Genomic DNA, 20,825 nt, shown 5'->3' with positions numbered 1-20,825 from the left:
GGGATTTCTGTAAGAAGCTGGGAGAAGGAGTTGAAACCATTATTATCTCTCTTTCTGTAACTGTCGTTTATAGATGTGGCCGTGGAGTTTGTCCACGTCACCAGGTGAGCCCCTCGCTGGGGAGTCACACCCCTGTGAGCACAGAGACAGAACTGCCCCAGGGTTTTCTGTAAGAAGCTGGGAGAAAGCTCAGAGAAAGAATTGAAACTGTTATCTCTCTTTCTGTAACTATTGTTTGTAGATGTGATTCTTCAGAGTGTAGTATTCATAGTTCACCAGTAGTGTAAAAGAAGATTCCCAAAGGGCAATAAGGTCTTAAGTCCAGCATTGTTTCTATAAAACCTGTAAATTTCTAATAATAATATAATAATAATACCTGTAAATTTCTAATAATACAGTGTCTTTTCATGCTTTCTGATGATAGAGTCTCTGTATTACCTTTGTCTGTCCCAATGCCCCTTCAGTAATACCACACAGCTCCTGCTGCCTCCCAGCTTCCTGATAATAAAAGGTTGGCTTGGTTCCTGCCACGCTGGTCAGTGTCTAAAGGCAGGGTGCAAATGTCTCTCTGGAATTGTCTGTGGTTAAAAGGAAGTGAGGAGTGAAAAGCCTGAGGAGTGTTGCTAAAACGATGAGAAATTGAAGTGATGTGCAAATCAATTTTCAGCGTAACAGAGGTAAAAATCAGCAATATTTCAGGCCAAGTGGAATAGCATGAGCTGACTGTGGTGACCAGGCTCTTTGCCAACCAGAGACAGGGAAGCAGAGGAAGGTGCCAGGTGGAGTCCCAGTAGCACCATTGCCTTTGTTCTGGGACCCCAGTGGGAGTCCCTGTGCTTCCCAAGCTTGGATCCTCAGGGCTTTCCCAACTGGCTGCCAGGAGATGGGGTCCTGTTACCCACAGAGCTCAGAACAACTGAAATGGGATCTGCTTGTATTTGAAATGGGATCTGCAAAGCAGTTTTATGTTAGAGAGCCTCTTAGGAATTAGCCTGAATTTTGTGATGAAAGTCTCTCTGGGGAATGGACTGAGTTCCAGTGTTAGGTTTCAGACCTTTATAGAAAACCACATTTGTTTTTTCTACATCCCATCTCTCTTGCAGGGCAGAGCTCTCCAAGATCATGCGCACCAGGGCGAAGGAGATTGAGGTGAAATTGCTTTTGTTTGCAATTCAGAGGACAACCAACTTTGAGGGGCTCCTGGCCAAGCGTTTCTCAGGCTGCACTCTTGCTGATGGCACAGTGGTAAGGGCATTTCTGAAAAACTCTCCTTTGCTCAGGAGGAAGAAACCCCTCACATAATGCTCAGGTGGGGGACACTACAAAAGGTGTCACCTGCAGCCTCCCCTTGCTCAGGGTGTTCAGTGGGACTCTGCTCAGTGGCCTGTAGTTGGAAAAGTGATTTTTAGTTGTGTAGATTGTAGAGAAGTGGTATAGAGCTCACAAGAATAAAAAATTCCCTGCTTGTGTGCTTTTTTGATTCTCCTGGGGCCCTGTGCTGTTTGAAGCCACAGAGTGGTTATGGTGTGGTTAAATGCCTTGTAATGTTTGTTCTCTACGTGTCAGTGACACATTACAGCTGAAAGTCCCCTCTTCTCCTCAGTTCTGGGTACCACACATTGACCACATGGTACCAGCTTTCAGTCCCACATTGTTGGGGCACTCTGGCTTGCAGGGACATTGTTGGCTTCTGCTTTGTCTCTTTTTGTAGATTGTAGAGGCAGAACCAAGAGAAAAAACTCAGGGAATTTCTCTGGAGCCATCTCTGAGCTTTTCCTGCCTGGAATCTCAGCCCAGAGCTCTGCCAGGCAGATGCCCTGGCAGCACAGAGCATGTGTGGTTGGCTTCTCTGTCCAGCTGGTGTTTTGAATCCTGCCTGGATGTGATAATTCAGCCTCCCAGGAAAGCTGCTGGACCTACTGGTCATTTGCTGTGGGTGCTGCTAATTAAAAGAGGAAGTCCTGTAAGGTTTTCCTCCTGGCTGAATTTAGGTCTCTCAGGAATATGGCTTTATTTATTCTGACAAATCTCATAGAAAATCTGCAGCTTTAATTAAATTGACTTTGCTGGGTCGTTGTAAGTGAGAAAACCAGAAGGGGAGGGTGTGGTCTCAAATGACAGAAAATCTTGTGTTTCCCCCTTTTTGACATGTCTAGAGGCTGTGACACTCTGGCTGTCATCTGCCCTGTTTTGTACCCAAAATGAAGGCCACCATTATAAATAGCTGGCTGGTGAGTGCAGAGGTGGGGGGGACAAACAGTGGGAGCAGCAATTTGGGCTTGATTGCAGGGCAGAGTTTTGGAGCTGCTGTTGTGGGTTATCCCAGTGGAGACCACACACTTTGGAGTGGGGTTTGGGAGAGTGGAAATGTCACACTGGATAAAATGTCACACTTTCATGGAGGATTCAGGCAGCATGGAGGGATGGAGAGGGAGCCAGGATCTGATCACCTCTGCTGGGAGAAGGCAAATTGCTGGGCAGTGCTTTGGAGGGCTCAGAAAAGCAAAATGTGGATGCAGCTGTGTGCCAGAGGGCACAAAACTGGCTGTTCTCTGATGAGCTTCCTCTTTTCCAGCAGAAGAAGCCAGAAGTGCCACCTCCCTCCAGCAACCCCTTTCTGGAGGATGAAAGTGGGGCAGAGGCAGATGAGATTGTGATGGAGAAAAGTGATACAGACAAAGTAAGTCTTTGAAGTTCCCAGTTCTCAGCCTCTGTCAGAATCTCCAGTGGGGCCTCAGCTTTTCCCATCCCATTGATTTGAAAAGTTTGTTTTCACAGCAATTAATTTAGTGCAGTTTTGATCCTTTGTGCAGCATTCAGGCTCCCAGTACGACCATGCTTTGCTCTGGCTCACTTCACTGAAACCAAAGCAGTCTTTATTCCAGTTAATAGTGCAGAGACAATCCTGCCACGTGAGAGTGAGCTGGATTCTGTTCCAGCCTGTACAGCAACAGCCCAAATGTAACTACAGGATTTCTGTCAAGGGGAGATGAAATAGCTATTTGGGTTTTCAGGTCCCCAAAGAAGCTCCTCTACAAACAGTTGCAATTCACATTTTGCCCTGTCAGCTAAGCAAACTGTCTGGAGTCACCAGGCAAGTCATTGAACTTTCAAGTGTCAGCTTTAGATTTTCACTCCAGATAAATCACTTCTGGGATTTTTATCTTTACAGTGCTTTTTATCCATCACCTCTGCAAAGCAGGCAGCACCTAACTGCTTGTACAAGCACAGGGCTTGCAAAGCCCTCTGCAAACATTAAAGGGTGAATGGTAAATGCAATTGTTTTAATTGGCACCAATATCAAAGCCTTATATTTTATACACCAGATGGATGTTTTCTAAATGTTCAATTGTGGCTTACTTGAGGCTGATACTCTCCTCATTTTTTAGGGGATTTACAGCCCTGTAAATGGGCCATGTACAGGTGTATCCTGATGGGTGACCAGGGCCTCAGGACCTGCTCAAATCCCTGCCCCTGGGGAGAGCAGGAGGTGGGAGCTCTCCACCAGCACAGTGTGGTGCACTGCATCCCCTGCAGATTTCCACATGAGCAAGGCAGCCCCTCTGCCTTCATCCACAGCCAAAGTCCTGAAACAGAATGGTTTACACAAGGTTTTGCTCTTTCCATTAAAATACAGCTTGGACATTGGTATTGTGTATTTTACCAGTGTAAAATTGGTGTTGTGTGGATTTTACCAGTGAGACAGAGATTGGGAACCTGGGGAGACACCTCTGATGCATTTTTTGGGAAGAGCTTCCTTTCCAATACCCAATGACTGGAAAGTTGATTGGGATTTGCAGTGTTGAGATGAGAGGACATCCTTGGAGAAGCCAGTGGTGTTAGGAGGCAGGTGGAGAGATAATTACAACAACTAGGGCTGGGTTTATTGAACAGCAGAATGCAGCAGTTCAGGAGCTTCTGAGAGAGGAACTGCTGTGCTCCCTGTACCTTGTGGAGACATCCCTGGAAGTGCAGTTTGTGGTGAGGAATGCCCTGTGTCATTGTCACAGGGCTGGGCTGTGCTGCCCTGCAGCCTCCTGGGTGCCAGGTGGGCTCCAACATTTCAGTGTCCCAGTGCCAGCAGCTGCTGGTTCATGCTGGGAGTCTGGAAGTGCTGCAAGCCTCATCTTTCCTGTCACTGCCTGAAGAACAGAAGGGACACAAAGAGTTGAAGATGAAGGGGTTTTAGTAAAAGAGCCCCTCCAAGACACCAGTCCTGAAAATTCAAGACCCTTGGGGATCTAAAAGGGAGCACAAGAATTTGGGGGGGGGGGGGGAAATCCATGCTAAAAAAGCACCTCTTTTGGTAATCCTAGCAGTTCCATTTAATCTGTTTACTTTGGATAGTAATGAAAGGAAACTGGGCCAGCTGCAGACCTCCTTGCTGTGACAACAGTAACCTTTTATTATTTCCATCAAACTCAAGGAGGAAATAGCTTAAACATCTGCAGCTTTTGGACAGGGTTGCACACGCAGAAATACAGCTTCAGTGCTACTGGTAAAAGATTTAATATTCCTTCCACCAGACATGCTGGGAGCAGCGTGGTGCAGAGGCACAGAGAGCCAGGCCTGCTGCAGGAGCTGGCTCTTCCAGCCTGCTGAGTGGTAAACATGGTGAATCTGTGTCCTTGTGCTGGCACTGCCATGCCAGGCCTTTGGCAGCTGCCAGGTTTCTGTGATTCCCAGCCATTTTTTCCCTCCCAGCTCCAGTGAGTGTGTGCATCCTGCACAAACAGAGGGCTTTGGGTGGAGGATGCCTGGTAATGGTTCTGTCCCAAGGCTCTTAAAAGTTAAATTCTTCATTCAAGGCTCACAGAGGTGGTCTGGCCTCCATAAAACCATTTCCTCACTTTAGGTTTGCAGCCCTAAGTTGGGATTCATCATTTGGGGCTGAATTGTTGCTGAGAAATGTTTACCTTGTCACACTCTGATAGTTCTGCCAAATTCTTAGTGCCACCTCCTCTGTTGTTTAGGAGGGAAAGTCCTTTAGGCTTTGCTTCTTTTGTTTGGCTTTTCTTGCATTAAAAAAAACCAAAAAATCAGCTGGAAAAGTTCATATCTTCATTGGCTGGGAGCTGATCTTGGCTTTTTGTGGAGAGAGAAGCAAGAATTCCATTCCAGAGTCACTGCAGCCCTCTTTGCAGCCAATGAAAAGCTGCTGGTCTGCTGGGAAGCAACAAGAGAAATTACCTATTAGTAAAAAAGAATAATAACAATCTAGCTGTAGGGCAGGAAAGAACTTAAAGGTCTGGTACTTAAACATGCACAAGTTTAAGTGTGTGAGTAGTCCCAGTGGCTTTGGTGGGCTGTGCTTGGCCATGGCTAGAGTGCAGCACTGAACTCAAATGAGGGCAAACAGGATGGCTCCCACGTGGCACCTGTGCTTAATGCTCTAAATGTGATTTAAAAATAGAAATCTTTGCATCCCCAGAAACATATTTCACAGTGAAAGCAGGCCTGTATAATTCTGGCTCCTGCAGTAATTACATGCTGTTTATCTAAATAAAATTCATTCAGATGAGGCCTGTAACTTTGAGTTATTGCCCTTGATATTCTAAAATGTAAGGATTCTTTAATCTTGCTTTCAAATAACTGCTCCATTGGATTTCAGAGGGGACTAGAGGAGCCTTGTTACTGCTTGAAGGATTCAGGGAGATTTTATTTGCAAACTGCATTAAGATTCTTCAGCTGAAATCTGTTAGCATGAACAGCCTTCTCTTTAAGGCTAAGAATATTTTACAAGTGGAAAGGTAATTCCTTGGATTGCTAACAGCTCTCTGAGAAGGAGGGAAGACTTGGATATAATGACATTTATATGCTTTGATTATTTGACAGCAAATTTCTGTGTTACAATATCTCCATAAAGATTTATATCCTTCTGTGCTGTTGCATTGCTGTTCCTTCAAGGTCTTCCAGGGCAGGTTTGAACCAACATTCTGAATGTTTCCTTGCAGCCAAAGAAGCCAAAGGTCCCTGACAATCCTTTCCATGGCATTGTTTCCAAGTGCTTTGAGCCTCACCTTTATGTGTACATTGAGTCCCAGGACAAGTGAGTAACCAGCCTGAGTTTCAGGGTTTGTTTGGTTTTTGGATGTGTTGGGTTGTGCTGGATTCTGTACTCAAGCTGCAGAAAATTAATATATTGCAGCTCTGCTGCCTCATTTCAACAGGAGCAGTGTTTGTGGCTCAAGAAACTTTGAGTGGGGCCTTTGCTTGGACAAAATGAGTGTTCAGAGGGCTGTGGAGTTGGCTTTGTGTGTGATTGCAGAGGGCTGCAGGAGTGGTGCCTGCTGCCTTTCTCTGGAAGAGGCTTAGAGCTCCTAAATTACTTCTGTTGCCTCTGCAATTCCCTCTGCAGACATGTGTCTTTCTTTCATCTCGTGTCTTCCAAATGATAGGGTTGGGTTTTCTGTAAAATACACATGTGGCTTCGTGGCAGAGGAGTTGCAGGATTTGCTTTGTAGGAAGAACTCATTTGAGATCCTTAGATGAGAGCTGGTTGTAAGATAACATTATCATTGCTCACAGATTGGGACTTTGTCAGGGGCTTTAATCCCTGGCACCCTTCTTCATCTTCCTCTTTGACTTGCAGCAAAACAATTTGAATGAAAGGAGCTTTGAGCTCTGAGAAGTTTTCAAGGCTCTCACCACTCTTCCTTGTGCACCTCCATTCACACCAGGGTTTAAATAACATCTCAGTGACAACTGCAGTGCCACCTGAGAGAGGAAATAGCTGAAAAAGGTTCAATTTAGTCTTCTAGCACAGATAAGTGGCTGGAAAGGAGGAGGTGCCTACTTGGTGTATCTCATCTGTGTGTCCTCTTCTGTCTTCCAAGGCTTTGCACATGAGAGAATGTCTGACTCGAGGCTTGTAGTGTCCTGATTTTATCCAAACTCCATGATAAGCATCTTGAAAAAGCTTTTCTGTGTCCCATCAACCTTTTATGCTTAAAAAAAAAATCATTAAATAGCTGAAACCTTGCACAGTGCTGTGTCCTGCTGGGTTTAGGTTCTGCTCTGCAGTATCACAAAGGGAAACTGATATTTCCCCCCTGCCCTCAGCCAACTGAGCACAGATTATTTCAGTATTTCTTCCCTTCTCACTGGGGGCCATTTTAATCCCCATTTTGGTAATTCTACCCCACTGTGCTCCTAGCCCCTTCAGTTGCCTTTTTTTTTTTTTCCTCCTTTTCCTTTACAATCATGAGATGTTTTATATTATCTTTATAGCCACAAGCTGCAGGGAGTTCAAAGAAAAACTGCCACAGTATTCCCCATGCTGCCCCTGACTGCCAAAAATTGCTTTCCTTCACTATTTTCTCTCTTCTTCTTCCTTTGATTGAACTTTTGAGGAATCTGTTGCCAATGTCTGAAAATGAGATGTTGCTTAGATCATTAATTGTATGTTTGAGCTCTGAACAGTGAGAGCAGTAGTTTTGTTCATAATATTTCTGCCACATTAAATCTGTGGCAGAAAAAATCCTGGGCATTTTCTGCCAAAAAATTGTTTCCATACCCACTTATAAAAACACAGCGCCAAAATCTGTAGAGTTTAAGAGGAGACACCTGAAAGAAGGAGTTTAAAGATGCTGCTCTCCACCTTCAGCTGCAGAGTAAATACCAGATTTCTGACCAGCAGAGCAGATTTCATTCCTGCCCCCTTGGGATGTGCATCTTTAGCTGTCCTTTGTGGTCAGCTGGAGCAGCAGGAGCACACAGACATGAGCTGAGCTGGAGAGGAGGAAGAGCTCTGTCAGCTCTGCAGGGCTGAGAGTGTGCAGAGCCCTCCTTAAATCTGCTCACAGGCACGTCTGAGTCCAGAGTGCTTGGAAAACTGGCACTTTGTGCTGTGTGTTTGCAGCCTCATCAGCAGAGGGGCTTCCAAAATCCCCAGTGCATGGAAACTGCTCTGCAGTGCTCCAGTGTCTCAGTGCCACTGCTGTGTTCACATCCCTGGGCACACCCAGCTTCCTGAGCACCCTGTTCTCCTCTCCTGCTGCTTATGAGTTCCTGGTTCTTCTCCTGATTGCCAGGACAACCCTGAATAGGTTGAGTGAAAGAAAAAAAAAAAACAAAACAAAGAGGAATGCAGGAATGAAAAGAAGCAGAATAGAATTCCCTTTATGTGATTTCATCTCATTCTTTCTCTTGGTTAGATTTGGCGAGGTCTCACTCCCAATAAATATGCTACTGTTAGGAAATACCACATCTGCACTACCAGAGAATTTTCTTGGAGATTTTCTGCAGAGTCTGTGGAGAAAATACTCATTTTCTGTAGCTCTCCTGCCTTCTGCATGTTTCATCTCCCAGCAGCTTTTTCTGCCAGACTCTCTGTGCTCCCATTGTACCACACAAACATTTGTGGCCTTTGTATCATATTTGGGCCAGCTGAGACTCATGTGAAGGTTTGCCATCAGCCAAGGTGTGCATTAATGATGTATTAATTCTTTTAGTGCACAATATCTTGATGTTTTGCTTGCACCAGTGCCATTCTGAAATAGGAGCAGTCCCACAGCCTGGTTTGATGGGCAGCTTTATCCAGGTTGGGATCAGAACAAGCGTGAAGCCCCAGCACTGCTCTCCCAGCTCTTCTGAACAGCTGCATTCTCTCCTGCATCCCAGTTGACAAGACCTTGGGGGAGCAGGAAAATGCAGATCCATTTCACTTTGCCTCAGAGAAGAGGAGAACATGTGGGCTAAACATAAAGAAACAAAAGCCATTGACATTCCTGACCGTGTCTTGAGACTGAGAGAAGGCAAAAAAAACCAAGTGACTGGTGACTGCTAAGAAAGCTCCACTTTGTTGCCCAGCTGGAGCCCAGCACAGATGCAGAGGTGGAGATGCAGCTGTTGAGTTTGACAAGGAGTGAGCCACGTCCTCTTTCCTTGAGAAGCTGCAGGAATCTGCAGGCTGCAGCACGTGTGAGCCCTCCTGCAGCAGCCATCTGTTTGGCTCTGCTACAGCTACAGAGGGAGGTAAATTCTGCTTCTCTGTGGCCCAACACAATCAATGCTTCACTTCAGCCTTCAATTGCTGCTGCCAGCGTGGAGATTTATCACATCAGTGGAGCAGCCTGATGTTTTTACAGTGCTTGTAACACAGCTGAGGAGCTGTGAGTGTGGAATCAGAGCTGTGTGCAGGGCTCGAGCAATAGGCACAGAAAAGGAAAAGGGACTGCTTGTCTTTGCAGCAGCCTGGCTAAAGCCAGCCAGGCTTGCTCCATGATTGAGAGTGCTGATATTCCAAGCACATCTCTGGAGATAAGTTTGGCCCAGCAGATCACCCGTGGTAGGAGCTCATCCATTCTGAGGCAGCAGCCTCTGAGTTTATCAGTGAAGAGACTTGTGTGTTCTCTGATTCTCTGACTTGTGTGTTCTCTGATTCTCTGACTTGTGTGTTCTCTGAATTATCTGACTTGTGTGTTCTCTGAATTATCTGACTTGTGTGTTCTCTGATTCTCTGACTTGTGTGTTCTCTCAATTCTCTGACTTGTGTGTTCTCTGAATTCTCTGACTTGTGTGTTCTCTGAAGTCTCTGACTTGTAGGTTCTCTGATTCTCTGAATTCTCTGCTTGTGGATTCTCTGATTGTCTGGAATCAGAGGGGTTTTCTCTCTCACAAGAGGGAAAGCAAAAAGGGATAGAAACTGGGGGAAGTTGTTGTTGGTGGGTTTTCCCCTTTTCACTGATAAAGGTGACAATGTGCTGCAGAGTCTCAGCCTTTCTCCTGAGGATTTGGCTTTCTCCTTAGAGCCCTGGATCATGGCACAGCCCAACCATTGCACCCTCAAAGGTGTAGGTTGTGCCATGGGAAAGGGAGAGCTGCAGGAAAACCATATTAAAAACAGGAATATAAAATACAGGAACTCCTGGTCAGCAGGGTACCTCTCTCATCTGAAAGGCCTATCAATTTCCCAAAACCCAAACTTCCTTGAGGAAGGCTGTGTGCGTGAGTGTGCCTGGGGGAGCAGGTTTATTGCTGGAATTCATCTGGCAAAGGTTATTCCATGGGGCTGAGCTGGGCTTGGTCTCCAACATGTGCTGTCTCTGGAGGGGTAGGACCAGAGGAACTCCCCAAGATCAGAAGATTCTCTGGTCCTGTGTTGATGGCTCTGGCCCTCTGCCATGCTCAAAAGCCTTTTTGTCCTGGTGAAAGGATGGAGTGAAGTTTATTGTTCCCTGAAGACCAAAATATTTGAGTAAGGACCAGGCTGTAATGAATCACTGGAGACAGTAAGAGGGCTTTTTGTGCTTTTAAAGAGGGTCTGAGTAGGAAGTGCACTTTGTGCTCATGCTAAATAAAACTTCTTTAAAGGGTGTGTGAAGTTGTGCAAAAGCAGGTGGTATCCAAATGGGACCAAGAAATGGCAAATGGCACTCACCATTTTGAGTACATCCCTTCAAAATCCAAATTCCCTGAGGTCTGCTGGGATGGGAAGCCTGACTCTTCCCTTTCCTGGTGCCAGGAATGAAACTTGAGCACAGGCTTAATGCACTTGCATCAAATGTGCTGAACTGAGCCCTGGCAGACCTGGGAGCTTTTATGTGTGGCTGGAGAACAGATTTGAAGCTGCCACTAAAACTCCTGAGCACAAAAGGTTTGGGCTTGTGTGGAATTGTGTGAGCTTTGTGCTGGGAGCATGGAGATAAGAAAGGGCTGGGAATACCCAGCTGCTGGTGTCACAAGACAGGGCATGTCATTGTAAGCATTACTCTCTCTTTTCACTCCAATTCCTCCCTCAGCAAACTCAAATATCTTTTTATTCCCCACCCCAGGAATCTGGGAGAGCTGATTGACAGGTTTGTGGCTGACTTCAAGGCTCAGGGTCCCCCCAAGCCCAACGTGGATGAAGGAGGAGCTGTGCTGCCCAGCTGTGCTGACCTCTTTGTGTACTACAAGAAGTGCATGGTGCAGTGCTCCCAGCTCAGCACTGGGGAGCCCATGATAGCCCTGACCACCATCTTCCAGAAATACCTGCGGGAATACGCCTGGAAAATCCTCTCTGGAAACCTGCCCAAGTGAGTTTGGCACCCCCAGTGCTGCAGGCATCCCACTGCACCGAGGAGCTGAGGATTTGTAAAGATAATTCATCAATGCATCCTTGTGAACACTCCTTTCCCTGTCAAACACCCCAGGCAGCAGCAGGATCACTCCATTTACTTCATGGTTTTCTCCAAAGTTCAGTTTCTTGCACAGAGAGAAAAGCAGGAGAGCAAATGAGCAGTCACACATTGTTTTTCTTTTAAGGACCTCTGGAGAAGAGTTTCATATTTGGCTTTGATTAGCAGTCAGATTTGCAGTTTCTTGAGGTTCCTTTTGAAATGCCAGCCCAAGTCTCTTCAGAGAGGCCTGGCTTTCAGAATTGCTGCTTGGGTAACCAGCTCATACTGGGATTCTCAGCTGCCTTAGCCCAACATCATCTATATGGTAATTTATAATGAAGGTGGTTTATTTCTGAGATGCTGAAGTGCTTCCCTGTACCTCACTCTGCTCTGGAACATTTTATCTCTGTATAAATAAGATCTGCAGATGTAAATCCAGTGAAAGGAAAGGAAATCATAATGAGTTTGCACCAGTATGGATCAGTGTACAGGCTAAAGGTGCTCCTGAGATGTTGCCAAAACCCCACTGCAGATAATTTTATTTGCCATTTAACATCTTCAGTTTGTTTCCTTTGTAAACCTGGGAGCAGCAGAATGACTTTCTGAAACCAGTAAAATCTTTCACAGATGGAAGGGGAGAGGGTTCCATCCAGACAAGTGGAAAGATAAATTTAATGTGTGTTCTCCATCAGACCTCAGTTGCATTCTTTATCCACGTTTTTTTGAGTGCTCCATTTTTGCTGTCCAAGATAAATATCACTGTCCTATTTTTTTTTTAATGGATTTGGATTATAAAGAGTTGAGAGGTAGGGAATTTCCTGCCTGTAAACTGCTCTGAGTCTGTCTTTGTTGATACATGAACCTTGCTCACTGAAGACAGAGGAGGGGAAGGCAAATCTTCTATAATTTACTTTGTTGATACCATCAGTTTTTAAAACAGGTTGCCAAAGTCTCAAATCCATGTGGACAGCTGTTTAGTGCTGCAGAGATAAATATGACAAGTTTCTTGATAGTTCTGAGATTCTTCTGCAATCTTTAATTAGATTTTGGATAACTGGCAGTGAAGGTGAAGCTACCTGGGGAAGGCTGTGTTCCACTTGCATCCTAATCTATTTTCTTGTCAATGAGTGAATTGTCCCTTGCTTGAAGACCTGGTACAAAGCTCTTTGTAAAAGAAATTCCTTCACCAAAATAGCAGTTGTGGGTTTGATGTCCTGAATTGCACAGGCTGTTGGGTTGTGGGCATTAAAATTAAATTTTTATGGCATTAAAATCCAGCAGTAATTTTACACCTTGAGTGTCTGTACTGTCAAAAACCTCACAGGTTTTATCTGTTTGTTTTTGGTTTTTTTTTTTTGTTTTTTTTTTTCCCCCCCAGGACAACCAGCAGCAGTGGTGGGCTCACCATCACAAGTTTGCTGAAAGAAAAGGAAGGCTCTGAAGTGGCAAAGTTTACTTTAGAAGAACTCTGCCTCATTTGCAGCATCCTGAGTACTGCAGAATATTGCCTGGCCACCACCCAGCAGGTGAGCTTTCCTCCCTCTTCTGTGTTGCTGTGGAGACTGGGACAGCCAAAAGGACCAAAAAAAATCCATTGATTATTGAGCTCTACGTTACTCATTCTGTACTTCAAAGAAAGAAAAGTATTGATTTTCTGAGAAAAGTAATTTGCTTGTAATCCTGCTTTGCAGCATCAATTCTGGGGTCAATCCTTTTCTACTTGTTATATAATTTGTTTTGGATTGGGGACCAATTTTATTTTTTTTTTAAAGATTCTCTGTTCATTATCTCCCCTTCATGAAAACAAGCACAACAATAATTCAAAATACTTTTGGGAAAATACTTGCATGAAATATTGGGGCAATGTGGAGTGGAGAGAGGAGGAATTTATGCTGATGTGATTTGCAGCCGCTCCACTCATTACATTCAGGTGCTTCCAAAATGCCATGGGTCAGGAATGAGCTGTGATGTTTGGCTGTATCCAGGCCTCTGCACCACTAGGTCTGGCAATCCTCCTCCTTCTCCTCTGCAGTTTGGGCACAGGCAGAGTGTTGAGAAACATCTTTATTAGCAGGACAGATGCCACAGTGTTAAGCTACTACGGTAGCATGTCATACTAGAGTTACATATTTGACCTTGGAGCTTTAATTCTTTCAGGACATGGAGCCACCATGGCCCATCCTGGCAAATCAACAGGTCTGGGATGCCAAGAAGGAAAGATTTCCAGTGTCACTAGATGAGTTTTGGATATAGTTTGGTCAGAGATGAAGTTTGAAGAAGCTGACCTTTCCAGGGCATAAGTTTTCAAGAACGATTATTTCGAGTTAGAAACCTGATCTCCCTGTTGCTTGTTTTGTTTCCCAACAGTTGGAAGAGAAGCTCAAAGAAAAAGTGGATACAAGCCTAATGGAGAGAATCAACCTGACAGGAGAGATGGACACTTTCAGCATGTATGTGCAGCACATGCCTCCTCCCACAATGTGTCAAACATCCCCTTTTGTCAGCCAGATGGTGCTGGAGTGAAAACAGCCCTGAGATCCTGGTGTCACAGGATGGGCACAGGCATTTCCCTGCTCAGGGAATGGTATCCCCTGGCTGCTCCAAGAGCAGCACTAGCTTCAGGCTTTAGCTGCTCCCCATGGTCCAAGCCAAAGGAACAAGAGCACTGGAAAAGGGAAAGGAAATAGTGAGTTTCCATTTGAAACAGCATTTGCATCTTGGCAGCTCTGCGAGGTGGCTGTTACATTTCAAGAAAGGAAGCTATTTCAGTACATTCCTTCCTGCTTTAACTTCCCCCTGTTAATCAGCAGCCTTGTCAGTATGATCAAACCCCATTTCAGATGACATAAAAGACTGATCCAATCTTATATTTGGGGATTATAATTGAGAGAAGATTATCATTCATTAAAATAACTTCTCGTGTAGCAGTGCTAAAAATATTCTGCTCTAACATCCTTTCCTCTCCACCCCTGACAGACAGATTGAATGTATTTTTTGAGACAAGAAAATTGAGGCAAAAGTTGTTTTGCCTCTTATCAGACAAAAGAATATCTTGGCAAGGCTGGGAAAATAATCCCTGTCACCAGCTCCTCCTCGCCGTAAAACAAAGCTCCAACCCAGATAGCAGCAAGATATTTTTTTCACAAGACTTCCTTCCTGTGATTCCTCCTCTCCTGCTGCAGTGGACAGGATCCCACTGAATCTCCATCCAGCTCTTTCACATGGTCCCAGGCTCCATTCCAGGCTGCAGAGACTCCCTTCCCTCCAGGCTCTTCTCTTTAAGAGTGAATCCCAGCCTGAAATTCAGGGTTGCTGTGTCCACTCAGCCAAAGCAAGCCAGGTAGCAGGGAAGGAGAAATAAAATGTGCCCTAAGATGGGGTTTTCTTAACATGGACAAGTGGGGGTGTGAGTTTTGCCAGCAGGAAGCAGCAGCCTCAAGTGGCTGCTGGATTTCCACAGTGGCTGCCTGAGGAGCTGGTGGGTCCCAGACAGCTAATGTGAAGTGTTTTGGAAGTTGTTTTATGTATAGCTCACATTTGCTGCTTTGGACAGGTTTAAAGTCCAACTGACAGGGCTGATATATCTTGTAACAAAGCTTTTAATTGACTTTCATTCTGTTCCAGCTCAGGGCTTTGTCCAGCCTTCTGTCAGTGGAAGTCAGAGCTATAAACCTTGCTGGCATTGGCTCATTCAACATCAAACAAGTGGTTTCTGCTGGGATTTGATGTCTTGTTAGGCAGTCATAAAATAAGTGATAAAATGCTGTTTAGGCACCCTGGGAAGTGTTTCTTCTTTCAGAGAAAGGAGAGTGCAGAACCACCCCAAATGTGTAGAAAAGGAGGGGTTTATCCTTGGGGTGACAAAGCAGTTTCTTTAGGAAAGTTGGAGAAATCATGGGAACTTCTTCTTGATGTTCCACAAAAGGAAAGGTTTTGTAATGTAAATCCAGAAATCCATCATTTCCCTGTTGCTCTGTTTTGTGAAATTAAAATTATGGGCAGCATCCAGAGAACCCCTGAAGCGCTGGGCTCGCTGTGCTTGCTGCACTGCTCCTTTATGGCCTCAGCTTCCTGACCCATCCCTCCTGTGCGTGCCAGGGGTTGTGTGAGGAGTCACCCACTGCTGCCTGGGTGAGGGTTTGAAGTTCTTCCTGCAGAACCAGGCTCCAAACCCCCTCAGCATGTCGTGATCCTTTGTGTTCCCAGCGCATTTCCTGCTGCACCGCCATCCCTCCACAGCAGGTGTTTATTCTGAATAACAGACAAACGAGTTTCTCTCCCTCTTTTGTGGTTTTCTGGTGAGAGCCTGCACTTGGTGCCAGCTTCTGACAAGACTCCTGAGGTCACACAAGTGGTGGGGTCACTTTCCATCCACTCAGAGCTTTGTGCTGCTCCTTGGTGCTGAGCTCTTCCCTGCCAGGCAGGGGCAGCAGGTGCCCTGCAGGGTTATTTCAGTCTGGCTCCCTTGGCCTGGTGGAATCCCCCAGGGAGGGGATTCTGTAGTGCCCAGCAGCAGCAGAGGCACCAGCAGAAGCAGTCATGGGCTTTTTTTATCCCAATGCAAGTTTTAGATGGTGTAACTTGAAGCCTGTAGTCGCTTCATCTCCCATATTAATTTTTCCAACTTATTTTGGATGAGTTTGCCTTTACAAACAAATGGATTGCTTTGAAGGAAGTCTTCTACTTTGCATCCTGTTCCAGACTTGATGTGCTGGAGCTGTAGGAAAGGGAGCAGACAACTTTTCTGGGTTGTGGTGAAGAACAAAACCCAGGTCAGAATTACAAGTGGGTGACACCATATCTCAGTGAGAAGGTGGGCACCTACAGATATTTTGAGCAGTGAACCCCAGAGTAGTATCCAAAACTTCACAAAGACAACGAGGGGGAGGAAAGATGGTTTGAGGAAGCATTGCTTAGGTTTCTCACAGTCCTGTGATTCTCATCTGTGCTACCATCATGAGAAAGAGCAAAACTAAAATCCGCTTCTTACAAATGTAATCCTGAGGTTGTAAACACGCATCTGTGGCAGATTTCAAGTTGACACTGTTTTTAAAAACTGTGCTTAGTGAACCAGAATGAGTTCTTGCTCCTAGCAGAGGCTGTCTGCAGTGGGGAGCTGGTCCTGTGCCCCTGAGGGCTCTGAGCTGCTGCAGGCAGAGTTTCTTGGCTGTTGTTTCAGGATCAGCTGCACCTCTGTGCACATCATGATATGATGGCCTTAAACATGTCTCAAAGCAATATCATGCTGTTAAAAGGAAAAAAAAAAAGTGGGGAGAGGGAGGGAAATGTGTTTGACTAATGTGTCCTTTAGTCTGGTATATGTCTCAGGAACTCAAACAATGGATGGCAGCAGTCCTAGACATAGTGTAAATAAGACATCTGCCTTCATCTTCACACATGGGAGGCACAAAACTCATGCAGATGTCATTTTTAAAATCCTCTGTGCGAGTTCCTGTGAGCAGTAGAATATTGGCTGTGAATAAATGGAGAGATGATAAAATGTTGGTGTTAAATGTGAAGCTGAATCCCAGTCTGGGCTTGATACTTGGGGATTTCTCCTCTTCATCTGCCACCTTTGATTCCCCAACCCCTTATTTGTGTTAAAACAGAGAAAGGTCAGCTGTAAAACCATCCTGTCTCCCCTGGAGCCCACTTTAAAGCATTGTGCAGCTCCCTGCAGGGTTTCCCAGCTCCTCCTCAGTACAACTTGTAGCTGTGTGCATTCACATCACAGTGCTGCTGTCAGCCAGTAGAGGATTTTCCTCCTCTCTCAGTCAAAGGCTCCAGTTCTGGCACTCTGTTACTCAGTGTGATTCTAAAACTCATGCTTGATTCTTTTTTTTCTTTTTTTTTTTTCCCCTTTTTTGCAGTGTGATCTCCAACAGCATCCAGCTGTTAGTGCAGGACCTGGATGCAGCCTGTGACCCTGCCCTGACTGCCATGAGCAAGGTAGGGGTGGATTTTCAGAAGATCCATGTGGGGTTCTTGTGTGCTTTGATTGCTTGATTTCACTACTGATACATTCTTTTACTCTGATTTTTTTTCTTACTTTTTACAGCAGCAATTGCTGTATTTATAAATACATCCCTCACTCCAAACCCTCTTATTATTCAGATTAGAGCTTTCAGGCTTTTTGCACCACATTAAAACCTACAGACAATGAAATACATTCAGTAACTACCCAAGGCTTTCTCTTTCCACTCCCAATGCCAGTGAGAGCATTTAAAATTCGGAAAAACTTTTTGTCAGCGTGAAATTTCAAATACACCTTCAGGTTTGCTCTCCCCTTTGTCTTCTTTGGCAGGCAGTTTTACCAGCCTGCTTGTTTGGGGCTCTGAAATGGAGGTACTCAACTGGAGGTGATGTGGAGTTGGGATTGAGCCTTATTGCTTCTGTGATCCTCTCAAGGACATATGGAGCCATTCCTGGAGAGGCCCCTATGACTGAGCTTAAGGATTTTGTTGCAGTTACACTGCTGGCTTTTATATGTTTGAAATGCAGAGCTGTGTTTCCTTGCCAAAGTATTGTGAAAACCCAGACTTGCTTTAGACAGAGGTGAAGACAACAAAAGTGGATTGAACTATTTTTTTTTTTCCTTTTAATTAGAAATATTAAACATAGAGCTCCATTTTTGTGGGATCAACACACTGTCTGGCTGCCATGAATTTTAATAGCTTTCTGCTTTATGATGTATTCCAGCTGTAACCAGCCCCACCACCCCCAGCTAATATTTGAAGTAGAATGCAGCTGGTAATAGAGCTTGTACAGGTTCCAAATGGAAAGAGGATTTTTTTGCCCAGTCAAATAACACCACTAGGAAGGGCTCAGCACTTCAGGTGTTGCCTGTGTGCCGTGGCAGCCCCTGAGATCTCCTGAACCCACAGAGTAGAGGAATATTTAAATCACTTAGCTCTCACTGTTTATACCCAAGTAAACCACAACCTTGAGAAAGCAGCAGCTGGTAGGCCATTTATTTTTGTCTTTGGAGCACTGGTAAAATGCAGCACATGTGATGGGACTGATGATATATAAACAAGTTTAAGTGTTATGAAATTAGCTAAATAAATACTTGTCACTTGTGCACACACTCCACTATTTGCATCAGACAGAGTTGCTTTTATGTGATTTTTATTAGACCTGGATTTGGTGCAAGAAGTTTTTTTTCTTTCACCTTCCTCCTCCCTTTCCTTCAGGGCTGGGTTATTGCTCTGACACTTCAATAAGAAATGCATGCAATTATTTAAACACAGAGTTAGTATTTGGAAATGTAAAATTTCAGCCTATATTAAAGAAATAAAGATTGTGTGGCTGATCCCTTCCAATTTTGCTCTCTCAAGATCCATACTCCATTAGGGCTCTTCCTTGGTTTCTTTTCATTTACCTCACTCTGCTGTCCTCCAGGATTGAACATTCCCAGTCCTTTGTTGGAGCCTGGCTTTGGGGTTTTATTTTTTTCTTTGCAAAAATGTTCAGGAACTGTAGAGGTAAATTATGAAATGCTTAAACCTCTCAATCCACTTTGGCTGCAGGCCACGCTGAGAGATTTAACACAGAAAACAGCATCAGGAATATTGCTTTCAGCTGGGAATGCTGCTTGGTTTCCATGATTCTTTACTTGGTGTGTTCTGAAGAAAATGGTAAATGCTGAGAAGGCCCCATATTACAAAATTTGTAGGTGATAATCCTTACTCAGACTTTACAGCAGGTGTAGGATGATTAAACGTGGCTGTGGGATGGGGAGCTGGGATGTGGGTGGGAGGAAAATTTGCCCTAAACCCCCTGTTGTGATATTCTGGATAACTTAAGAGCTGTTAATGTGTTTGTACTGATGTGTAGCAGCACTCAGATTGCCTGGTGTTCTTCCTTTTTAATTTCTGGGATGAGGCAATTGCTAATCTGCGCGGGATATTTTTGCCCCAATTAAATTTATGGATTGCACTGGCTAAGGCTTGATTTACTGCTGAATTAAGCATCGATTTATATGTAAAACCGTGCCTGGAAGTGGGGCTGGGGGACATTTCAGTGCCTCACATCAACTTCTTGCTGGCTTTTTACATTTTCCTAAAACCTTTTGGCCCAGCTGCAATTCCCCGTGCCCTCACAGCCGAGTGGACAGAGCGCGGCTTTAATCATTCCTCCACTCCACACACAGAAAAATCCCTGAGAGCAGAGCAATCAGAGCTGCTAATTAAGAGCCCTCAGGAGAACGTGTGAGCCCTGGAATATGTGCAGAGGGTGACAGGGCAGAGCCCAGCTCGTGTCCCCAAACTCGGGGCCAGCCGCGCTCCCTGCTCCCTTCCCTTCCCGCGGGTGCCAGGCTGGAGCCTGCAAGGAGAAGCTGCCAGTGGGATGCTGCTGGGAACAGGGCAAAAAATTGAAGTTTCATTCATCCTCTCCTCCATCACAAGCCCCTTAGCTGGAGGGCTGGGCACAGGGAGGGACCTGGTGGCTCTTTGGGGACACAGCGCCGTGCCACCCTTGAGCCCCTGTCCTTCCCTGGAGGCAGGGTTCCCCATTTCTGCAGGGTTTCTCTTTCCTCCTGCCTGTTTTAACCTCAGCCCTGTGTTTTGTGGTGAGAACCAGGAGGCAGCACCAGCTCTTCCAGCCCTTCTGTGTCCTCCCAGCCTGCAGGTGCCTTTGGGTTTCTCCCTTGCAGTGAAACCTCCCTGCTCCTGTTCCTTGGACTCATTTCCAGCTTGTGTATGTAAACTGTGTGGATATCCCAAGAAAAACACAGGACAAGGGAAAAAGAGGAATAAATTTAAAAAGACAGGAACAAAGCTTTACCAGCAGAGTTGGGCTCATATTTCTTATGATGACTTTTCAGTATGTGTGCTATTCCTTTCTCTACAGCTACTGGGTGGGTTTTTTTTGGGTGAAACACGCCCACAACACACACACAAAAGGGCTATTTTTACTGTTCATGCTTTAAAGGTTTGGTTGTAAAGTATTGCTTTTGGAATGATGACCAACAAAATGAAAAAGCTACTGTTTCATTGTTGGTGCAATAATTCAGCTCAGCAGTCCCTTCCCACTTTCTGGCTTTCCCCACTCTGTGGGGATGGTGTGTTGGGTGAGGATTGCTCTGTCAAGAAGGGAATGTGTGAATCCATCAGGGAGAGAGGCACAGAATATTCTGTTTGGATGTGATCAGTACCACGAGGAGTAGAAAAGCAGGTGACCAGTGACAGGACTGAGGGAATGGCTGGAGCTGTGTCTGGGGAGGTTTAGGTTGGATTTTAGGGAAAGGTTTTTCCCCAGAGGGTGCTGGCACTGCCCAGGCTCCCCAGGGAATGGTCACAGCCCCGAGGCTGCCAGAGCTCCAGGAGAGTTTGGACAATCCCAGACACAGGGTGGGATTGCTGGGGTGTCTGTGCAGTCCCAGGAGTTGAAGTTGGTGCTCCTTGTGTGTCCAGCTCAGGATGTTCTGTGACTGTGAAAAACCTGTGGAGCAGGTGATGAGAGAGACATCCCTTCCAGCCACCCAGCTGATGTGAGAGCAGCAGGCTGGGGGTTGGTTTGTTTGGTTTAAATAAAGGCAGCTTTAGTGGGACATGTGTAGACACAGACACTGTGGTTTTGCAAAGAATTTGGCTTTTCTTTCCCAATAAGTCACTTAGGCTGTGTGCTGTTTGGATGGAGTTGAGTCAGCTGAGTTGCAGGGGGCAAAGTAGCCATATTAAATTAAATTAAAACCAGGAATAAAAAAAAAAAAACCCTTTA

At 45.3% G+C, this 20,825-nt stretch overlaps 1 protein-coding gene across 2 annotated transcripts in view; it reads left to right on the top strand.

The window, feature by feature from the left end:
* The window catches only part of VPS53 (VPS53 subunit of GARP complex), a 63,166-nt gene that overhangs the window by 28,613 nt on the left and 13,728 nt on the right, over positions 1-20,825 (top strand). Inside the window, exons 11-17 of one of the 2 annotated variants that reach the window (XM_041482675.1) lie at positions 1,104-1,245; positions 2,579-2,680; positions 5,955-6,049; positions 10,776-11,018; positions 12,481-12,628; positions 13,470-13,552; positions 16,973-17,051. In XM_041482675.1, coding sequence (XP_041338609.1) covers positions 1,104-1,245; positions 2,579-2,680; positions 5,955-6,049; positions 10,776-11,018; positions 12,481-12,628; positions 13,470-13,552; positions 16,973-17,051 — 892 coding nt within the window. Of the gene's footprint in view, positions 1-1,103; positions 1,246-2,575; positions 2,681-5,954; positions 6,050-10,775; positions 11,019-12,480; positions 12,629-13,469; positions 13,553-16,972; positions 17,052-20,825 lie in introns of both variants that reach the window. The other variant, XM_041482674.1, reaches the window with a different exon arrangement.

Source organism: Pyrgilauda ruficollis, unplaced genomic scaffold, assembly GCF_017590135.1.
Source record: "Pyrgilauda ruficollis isolate IOZ18807 unplaced genomic scaffold, ASM1759013v1 scaffold59, whole genome shotgun sequence".
Lineage (NCBI taxonomy): Eukaryota > Metazoa > Chordata > Aves > Passeriformes > Passeridae > Pyrgilauda > Pyrgilauda ruficollis.
Note: the sequence above shows the minus strand (reverse complement) of the source record. Positions and strands in the feature narration are given on the sequence as shown.